The 9,685-nt window shown below is 41.5% G+C and overlaps 1 protein-coding gene across 1 annotated transcript; it reads right to left on the reverse strand.

Moving 5' to 3' along the window:
- Nucleotides 1-1,204: 1,204 nt before the first annotated feature.
- Nucleotides 1,205-4,410, reverse strand: cyp7a1 (cytochrome P450, family 7, subfamily A, polypeptide 1). Its single transcript, XM_088397012.1, has 8 exons — nt 4,182-4,410; nt 3,665-3,905; nt 3,356-3,565; nt 3,077-3,271; nt 2,751-2,950; nt 2,385-2,515; nt 2,079-2,257; nt 1,205-1,984 (listed from the first exon to the last, which is right to left on the reverse strand). The coding sequence occupies exons 1-8, from the start codon at nt 4,262-4,264 to the stop codon at nt 1,682-1,684; spliced, it is 1,542 nt and encodes a 513-aa protein (XP_088253138.1). The 5' UTR covers nt 4,265-4,410; the 3' UTR covers nt 1,205-1,681.
- Nucleotides 4,411-9,685: the final 5,275 nt, after the last annotated feature.

Raw genomic sequence — 9,685 nt, forward strand, 5'->3', positions numbered from 1 at the left:
TAGGAAAACGTATTGTATGTAAGAAGACACACAAAGGAAAGATGAGAACTCATTTAATGTGGACAAAAAAAGAATAGTTTTTCTGTAACGTGTGTATATATATATATATATATATATATATATATATATAGCACACAAACTATTGCAAATTTTTAAAATTGTGGTACATTTAGTGGAGTTAACTATTAACAACTATTAACAATTGTTAAAGGTTGACTAAGAAATTTAGACAATAGAAGACTTTTAAATCAGTACAGGCCTCAAAGTTAATTTACTTTATTTGCTCTTTGGGCAAACATTTCTTGGAGGTCAATGGGGCATGCTTGTGTGGCCTGTCATGTTATGTCATGTCAATCCCGCATAAATAACACATTGCCCTCTCTCCAGTTCATATTACTTTATTCAGATTTAAAACATCTTCAATCTTTACAATGTACATGATTCCCTTGAATTCAGTGTAGGTGCAAAACAAACAATGGTTCCCTGAATCACGACAGTACGGCCTGCATAGATGCATACATCGGAGGATTTGGCTTTGTGTGCCTACACTGCCCACTTCTGGACAGTCATGGTAGGAGAAGCTTCTTCTGCAATCATTTGGAAGACCTTTTATTAGAAACCTTATATACGCTTACACAGAGTAACGTGATAACCAAGACACCACCTTGAACCATTCGCAACAATTATCTCTTGTTAGGCTACAATCAATTAATTTAGAAGTTGTTTGGCTTTGTTTTTAACAACCATTGATCCGCACATGTGAAGTGTGGTTATTTCTGTAACCTGATATAGACGTCTATTTTAGGTTATTCTATAGACCTAAAATAGACGTCTATATTAGGTCTATGTGTAGACCTAATTTAGACGTCTATATTAGGTCTATAGAATAACCTAAAATAGACGACAAATTTAAATCCATGAAATATTAAACCCTAAACCAGCTGTAGGTTGTATAAATAATGAACAGAGCTTGCATTGTTTTGTTTTAAACAACCATCGATCCGGGTGAAGTGTGGTATAATTTCATAATTGTTTCATAACAACATATAACCAGTATGCTTTTTTAGAGTCAAGCTCCTCTGAGGATGACGTCACCGTCGCAAGCAGTCCGACGACGACAGCCACATTGCATCACCTGAGAGATGAATTGGGTCAGGCAGCACTCTAGCTACATTTCAGCACCGTAAAAAGAGGTAGTGTGGCAGAAGGTAGGAACACATCTTTATTCCATGACTGTCTGACAACAACTGTGGCGAGAGGTCATCAAAGATACAAGAGCATGACATCACAAAGGACAAACACATCACCCCAACCCTAACTGTAGGCCTACTACGCGCATTTTGCAATTTTTTTTTTTTTACTGGCTTGTCATCACCTCCTTTAGCACCCTCGTCATCCATCTCTCCACCCATTTTTATGATAAATCTCTTTGCTGTGCTGTACAATAATTTTAGTTGAACTGTCACCCACCAAGCAAAACCACCACAAAAACGCATAAAAATAAATCTTAAATACACTGACTGAATTAAAGGACAGTATTTATGTTCCAGAGCAACAAATCAATGCTTTAATATACATCAGTACAACATCTATTTACAAAAGTAGCAAGACTTCTACATTAATATTTAAATATACACTATGTACATTTTGTCACATGCAATGAAGTTATGTTTTGCAACAATTAATAGTTAGATTTCAATTTGTATCTAAAATCTATGTCATATGTTGGTTGAAGAATTCCTAATCCAGCACGTGACTGGTCAAGAGGTGGGACTTTGATGGCAGGGTCCAGAAGTTCCATTTCGAAGTAAGCCAGAACTAAAGTCAAGAACTGCTTAATTTCATATATGGCAAAAAATCTGCCAGGGCATTTGGTGACTCCGGATCCAAAGGGCATGTAGAAGTAGCGTAATTTCCTGCCATTGCGATAGAAAGTCGTTTTCTCCTGACCAATTTCATCCAGAAATCGGTCAAATTTATATTCCTGCAGATTCAAGAGGACAAAAATAGCCAATAAGCAAACTTGCTGTATATTACGCTGATCTTGTTCTTATATATCAACTTTGAATGCTTCTTACATAGGGATCATCATAGATTTCTGGATCGTAGTGCAGCATAGGAGGATAAAGGGCTATGACATCATCTTTGCGTATATGATATGCTTCCTGGTTGTCAAGGTGAAGTAAAAAGTCCTCTTTGGCAACTCGCACGTTCATGGAAGCACTGGATAGACGCATGGCTTCCTTTATGATACTGTCTGTGATTGAAAGATAGGTCGATGTAATATAAACATAAAAAGATTAAATGAACTTGAAACAGTTTTCTTAAAGTCTGACGTGTTAAAATGCTAATATCAATTGACTTATTCATTGCAATGAACTCACCCAAAACAGGCATATTGTCCAGTTGGTCCCTTTTCAGGTTCAATGTGGGATCATTCGGGTTAATGGTCTGACCCGATGCCTCCAGTACTCTTTGCACCTCCTCACGAGCTGCTTTCATTGCATCTGGACTTCTACAAATAGATAAAGGAGCAATGTGGTCACTATTGCATGTGCACTATTTTAGTTTCTTTATTATAGGTAAACCACAACATTCTTGATGTAACCGAATCAATTTGCTTTATTTGCAGTGTTAAAATCAACAGTAGGAACTTGATTATGGCTACTGGAGAAATTAATTAAATAAATAAATAAATTCATAAAATATATATATAATGGTGAGTCATTAAAAAAAAAAAAATGTCATACCTTATCATGTAAAAAAGACTCCAAAAGGTTGCAGGCAATGTATTAGCCTGTGAAGCCCAGAGCAGTGCAACATGAGTTCTGGCCTTGCTTACATCATTAAAGGTAGATAAGGAATCGTTAAGGATCATCCTCATTGAGATTAGATCCGAAACATTCTCCCTCTTGGATAAGTTTTCAGCATGCATTGTTTTTGCTAGATTCTACATATTTTTAAGAGAAAAAAAAGGCACAGAAATACCTAAATGAATTTTTACATCATAGAGACATGAGATAAATTGATGAATGAGATTTCATCCAATCAATTTCTTCTCAAGATTGCCACTGACCTCTCTTGCACTGTAGGCACTCTTAAAGACATGAATAGGGAGGCCAGCCACCAAAGCTGGGAAGATTTTGTCAAACTCCTTGAAATTTTCCAACGTATTCAGCACCAAGGCTTTCTGAGCTGCCTGCCGGGCTTGGCATTTATCCCCACCAAGATCTTTACCGAACAATGTAAGATAGCCAGACTCAAACATCACCTGGAGAACAAAATTTAAAGCCGACCAAATTAGTTTAATCAAGTCTGTGCTATGTGGAGTACAAATGGAAAGTTATTCGCTTACCTTGTAGCAAAAAGCAAAAATGCCATCTACTTCCCAGCGATCCATGCTGGGACTGAGCGTGTTGGACTTCAACATTACATCTTGGAGATGCTCCATCATGCTGTCAATTAGTGAGGGCAATGCCTCACCTTGCAAAGTCTTCAAAAAAGTCTGGTGGAGATTTTCTGTGGTGTGGCCATGTCGAGGGTCAAAACTATCATGGCCGAATGCCTGGTGAGTTAGTAAAGAAAATTGACAATAGAAATGTCACATTACGAGTAAAACAAACATTGACAAAAACTTTAGAGCTTTCAAATGGTATCAATTTACCTTTACTGATGTAGCAAAGTGGAATTTCCTCCAGTCCAAATGTCTACCTTGTCTGATGACTGAGTGGTAAGAGAAGGGGTCACACAGGAAATGAATGTACTGCCCCGCAATCTTGCAGGTGAAAATGTGGCCATACTTCTTCTGACGGCTACGGAGGAACTGGAGAGGGTTGGCCCCAAATTGCAGAGCACAACCAAGGTAAGGTATCAAACCATTTTCAACTGCGGGCTCTCCAGACTGCCTGTGGACAATGAAATAAACCAACTACTTCATTTACTGAGTCACTTTTAGCAAGCTTAAACTAACAGAGGTTTTGTTTTAGCTTGATAATTGATGTTTTAAAGGCAACATTCGCACTTCCAGTCAATTTTTTTCCAAAATCAGATAAGAACAAATTTTAACCAGCGATGGCTTTATATCCAAAAATGTATTTTTGACACTCATTTGAAAAATTATCTCATATCTCCTAAATGCTTTTCTCTCAAATTTTGTGCACCCAAATTAAATATAGTCTTACCTGCGCCGTGTCCCCACAGCCAGCCAAAGGATGCAGCAGAACCCCACCAGCACTGCCCATATCAAAGCGATGCTTATTATCATATTGGCAACAGTAGTAATGATGGGATGTTCCAACAGAATAAAAGGCTTTCCCGCAGTTGTTTGACAAAAGATCAAAAATGTGTAATCAATCAGTAGTTTTACATGTGCATGAGTGTGTATGTGCCATTGATCAGCATGAGAGTGATGACACATTCGCATGGAGGAGGTTTTTATAACACATTGTGTCTTGGGGTGGGCCCAAAGGCGGACCAAAATTTTGCATTATGTCATCACTGAATATGAGCCGGGTGATGATTTGTCACTATTTCTTAGTCACTCCGATTGCAGCAGATTGTCTATTTATACTCTTTATATAATAATCCCCTATGTGGAACGTTATTAGATCTTGCAAGTGATTTTAGCTCATTTGTACATACCTTCTATAATCAGTCAAAATGACTTTTCTATCAAACACATGTGCAATGACTGAGTGGGCTTGTGTGGATGATGGCCTTGACCAGAGTCCATGGACAGTGTTACCTGAAAGACATAAGGGTTGGTAAATAGATTCAAGGTCTCTTCTTTGCGCTTGTTTTGTTTTCAATGTAACTATGTGTGATGAGGCAGATGGGGGAACAGCATGTGATATGTACTTTATTCAATTCTGTGTATCCAGCGAACACGTGTGTGGGGGATACATTTTAACTGTAAAACACACACACACACACACAACCTCATTTTAACAGACTACTTTGGAGAAGGGGTCGTTTTGTTAGCCGTGTTGGGCAAATTACTTCCAAAATGTAATTAGTTACAGTTAATGATTTAATTAGTATTTTAATTACTTCTTCAGAAATGTAAATGTGCGTTACGTGGTGCGGTGCGTTGCGCGGTGCGTAACGCTGTTCGTTGCGCGTTACGCGCTACGCGGTGCGTTACGCCGTGCGTTACGCGGCGCGTTGTGCGGCGCGTTACGCTGCGCGCTACGCTGTGCGTTACGCTGTCCGGTCCAAGTCACGTCCAAATTTGTATTGTTAATTACTTTACTTTGTTGCCTGTAGTTTTTGTTTTTCCTTGTGATCACCGAAGCATCCATAGTTCTCAAACCCTTGCCTTGCCTTGTCTTGCCACCACAGCTCATAGTTAGAATTCCTTTTGTTGTTCCTTTTTTCACAATCATTTTCGGAGCACTTTTTCAACTTTTTGCTGTCCTTTTGTTCCCCTGTCTGTTTGTGCTCTGCTTGACTTTTTAATTCATTTAAATAAAAATTATTTGATCAAAGTAACTATCTGTCAATCTTATGAAAGGTCACTTGAAATGTACAGATCTTCATTGTAGAACTCGAAAGACCTGATTGGAAATTGGATTGCGGCGCTGTAAATGCTGATAAAGAGTGATATGTATTATCCTTGTGAATTCAGCTGGTCCATTTGTCAAGGTCAAGGCTGTAGTGATTGACTGACGGAGTGAGTTGTATTATTCTCTTGGCATTTGCAGTTGTGTGACCTTTGTACCCATGTAACCGAAGCTATTGCAACATTGAGGACTCCATGACTTTACTGAGACTCATTTGAAAAAAACTGCAAGCCACACTTCTGCTAAAACATCAAGAGATTTGAAAACTGTCATTGTAAGATTAGGGTTTTTTTGGGGGGGTTTTGCTTTTAATGCAGTTTCGCTGTCTTACACATTGGTATCAATGATAATTGGTCAACCTATATATTATATGTGTCATAGAATGTTTTACTTTAACAAATAATGCTCTCAGGCTCAGCTTATTCACCCATACTGACCTCACTCCAGTCATCTCTTGTAGTTAACATGAGTTCACACTCAAATAACCTGGAATGGCCCTCCCTCTTTTAGGTCACTATGGGCTAAATTGGATCTGACTTTATGGAGCTCTGGATTGTTGACACATAAATTGTGACACATCCACTTACTGTACATGCCCAAGTTCAGAAGTGGAGGTTTCCAGGGGGTAGAATGAAATGTTTTAATTATTTTACATTAACATGACCAGACTAAAATGTTGTTTGAAAGGTAGTGATTTATCAGTGTCTTGCAAAAATGATGAATTGGTCATCCACCAAACCAAAAGTTGAATGCTGATCCCCAGAATTTGAATGCCTTTATTACAAAATACCCCCAAAATGTACATCTTGAATATCAAGACAACATAACAGCATTGGAAACACATTAGTCATTATCAAATAAACACAAAATCATTGAATAATTTAAAAGCAATTCTCTGAATGATAATAGAATTTGGATTGATAAATGCATAGTCTCTAAGATCATAAATTATTTTCACAATTTAAAATGCTTTTTCTTTTTCTCTTAATCCACCCAGCTCGAAACCCTAGCTAATGTTTAGCTATGTGTGTATGTTGCATAAGACTTTTCTATGCCACTTCTACTCATCAGGTTTGCTGGTGAGTTGCAGGGTTCCAGCTGACTTTGGGCAAGAGATGGCAGAAACGAGAGGTAGTGGAGACTGGGGACAATTTTCACATTTGTGTTTCGAACTTTAGGGTGTTATTTATTTATTTTTTACCCTAGGGTGTCATTAAACTAGATTTAACTGTCTGCCAATCAATTGCATAGTAAATGCCTATTCAATTTAAATAGAAAGCCTTGTTTTAGTTTGTAAAGTAAACAGAAATAAAGATGATCTATTTTATCGTTTTATTTGTAAATTTGTCTCGTTTTTTTATTTACTTGTTTTGTTTATGGGGCGACTTGGCGGCGCACTGGGTAGCACGTCCGCCTCACAGTTAGGAGGGTGCGGGTTCGATTCCACCTCCGGCCCTCCCTGTGTGGAGTTTGAATGTTCTGCCCGGGCCCGTATGGGTTTTCTCCGGGCACTCCGGTTTCCTCCCACATCCCAAAAACATGTTTGGTTTGAAAGCCTAGCTCCAGTATGAAGCCCCTGAGCCTGGCTTTAAAGCCTACTTTGAAAGCCTAGCTCCAGTATGAAGCCCCTGAGCCTGGCTTTAAAGCCTACTTTGAAAGCCTAGCTCCAGTATGAAACCCTACTCTGAAGCCCCTGAGCCTGGCTTTAAAGCCTACTTTGGAAGCCTAGCTCCAGTATGAAGCCCCTGAGCCTGGCTTTAAAGCCTACTTTGAAAGCCTAGCTCTACTCCGAAGCCCCTGAGCCTGGCTTTAAAGCCTACTTTGGAATCCTAGCTCCAGTATGAAGCCCCTGAGCCTGGCTTTAAAGCCTACTTTGAAAGCCTAGCTCTACTCCAAAGCCCCTGAGCCTGGCTTTAAAGCCTACTTTGAAAGCCTAGCTCCAGTATGAAGCCCCTGAGCCTGGCTTTAAAGCCTACTTTGAAAGCCTAGCTCCAGTATGAAGCCCCTGAGCCTGGCTTTAAAGCCTACTTTGAAAGCCTAGGTCCAGTATGAAACCCTACTCTGAAGCCCCTGAGCTTGGCTTTAAAGCCTACTTTGGAAGCCTAGCTCCAGTATGAAGCCCCTGAGCCTGGCTTTAAAGCCTACTTTGAAAGCCTAGCTCTACTCCGAAGCCCCTGAGCCTGGCTTTAAAGCCAACTTTGAAAGCCTAGCTCCAGTATGAAGCCCCTGAGCCTGGCTTTAAAGCCTACTTTGAAAGCGTAGCTCCAGTATGAAGCCCCTGAGCCTGGCTTTAAAGCCTACTTTGAAAGCCTAGCTCTACTCCGAAGCCCCTGAGCCGGGCTTTAAAGCCTACTTTGAAAGCCTAGCTCCAGTATGAAGCCCCTGAGCCTGGCTTTAAAGCCTACTTTGGAAGCCTAGCTCCAGTATGAAGCCCCTGAGCCTGGCTTTAAAGCCTACTTTGAAAGCCTAGCTCCAGTATGAAGCCCCTGAGCCTGGCTTTAAAGCCTACTTTGAAAGCCTAGCTCTACTCCGAAGCCCCTGAGCCGGGCTTTAAAGCCTACTTTGAAAGCCTAGCTCCAGTATGAAGCCCCTGAGCCTGGCTTTAAAGCCTACTTTGAAAGCCGAGCTCTAATCCGAAGCCCCTGAGCCTGGCTTTAAAGCCTACTTTGGAAGCCTAGCTCCAGTATGAAGCCCCTGAGCCTGGCTTTAAAGCCTACTTTGAAAGCCTAGCTCTACTCCGAAGCCCCTGAGCCTGGCTTTAAAGCCAACTTTGAAAGCCGAGCTCCAGTATGAAGCCCCTGAGCCTGGCTTTAAAGCCTACTTTGAAAGCCTAGCTCCAGTATGAAGCTCCTGAGCCTGGCTTTAAAGCCTACTTTGAAAGCCTAGGTCCAGTATGAAACCCTACTCTGAAGCCCCTGAGCCTGGCTTTAAAGCCTACTTTGGAAGCCTAGCTCCAGTATGAAGCCCTTGAGCCTGGCTTTAAAGCCTACTTTGAAAGCCTAGCTCTACTCCGAAGCCCCTGAGCCTGGCTTTAAAGCCTACTTTGAAAGCCTAGCTCCAGTATGAAGCCCCTGAGCCTGGCTTTAAAGCCTACTTTGAAAGCCTAGCTCTACTCCGAAGCCCCTGAGCCTGGCTTTAAAGCCTACTTTGAAAGCCTAGCTCCAGTATGAAGCCCCTGAGCCTGGCTTTAAAGCCTACTTTGAAAGCCGAGCTCCAATATGAAGCCCCTGAGCCTGGCTTTAAAGCCTACTTTGAAAGCCTAGCTCCAGTATGAAGCCCCTGAGCCTGGCTTTAAAGCCTACTTTGAAAGCCTAGCTCCAGTATGAAGCCCCTGAGCCTGGCTTTAAAGCCTACTTTGAAAGCCTAGCTCCATTATGAAACCCTACTCTGAAGCCCCTGAGCCTGGCTTTAAAGCCTTCTTTGGAAGCCTAGCTCCAGTATGAAGCCCCTGAGCCTGGCTTTAAACCCTACTTTGAAAGCCTAGCTCTACTCCGAAGCCCCTGAACCTGGCTTTAAAGCCTACTTTGAAAGCCTAGCTCCAGTATGAAGCCCCTGAGCCTGGCTTTAAATCCTACTTTGAAAGCCTAGCTCCAGTATGAAGCCCCTGAGCCTGGCTTTAAAGCCTACTTTGAAAGACTAGCTCCAGTATGAAACCCTACTCTGAAGCCCCTGAGCCTGGCTTTAAAGCCTACTTTGGAAGCCTAGCTCCAGTATGAAGCCCCTGAGCCTGGCTTTAAAGCCTACTTTGAAAGCCTAGCTCCAGTATGAAGCCCCTGAGCCTGGCTTTAAAGCCTACTTTGAAAGCCTAGCTCCAGTATGAAGCCCCTGAGCCTGGCTTTAAAGCCTACTTTGAAAGCCTAGCTCCAGTATGAAACCCTACTCTGAAGCCCCTGAGCCTGGCTTTAAAGCCTACTTTGGAAGCCTAGCTCCAGTATGAAGCCCCTGAGCCTGGCTTTAAAGCCTACTTTGAAAGCCTAGCTCTACCCCGAAGCCCCTGAGCCTGACTTTAAAGCGTACTTTGAAAGCCTCGCTCCAGTATGAAACCCTACTCTGAAGCCCCTGAGCCTGACTTTAAAGCCTAGTTTGAAAGCCTCGCTCCAGTATGAAGCCCCTGAGCCTGGCTT

This window comes from Syngnathus floridae, chromosome 14 (genome assembly GCF_059516105.1).
Source record: "Syngnathus floridae isolate MCC-2025c chromosome 14, RoL_Sflo_1.0, whole genome shotgun sequence".
NCBI classification, from domain to species: Eukaryota; Metazoa; Chordata; class Actinopteri; order Syngnathiformes; family Syngnathidae; genus Syngnathus; species Syngnathus floridae.

Bases quoted from the DNA above. Each gene is read 5' to 3' on its own strand.
- cyp7a1 (XM_088397012.1), bottom strand. From the start codon at position 4,264: ATGATAATAAGCATCGCTTTGATATGGGCAGTGCTGGTGGGGTTCTGC. The intron at 2,516-2,750 runs GTATGACATTTT...ATCTATTTGTAG, and splicing joins AGTCTTTTTTACATGATAAG to AAGTCCAGATGCAATGAAAG. The intron at 2,258-2,384 runs GTGAGTTCATTG...TTTCAATCACAG, and splicing joins GGACAATATGCCTGTTTTGG to ACAGTATCATAAAGGAAGCC.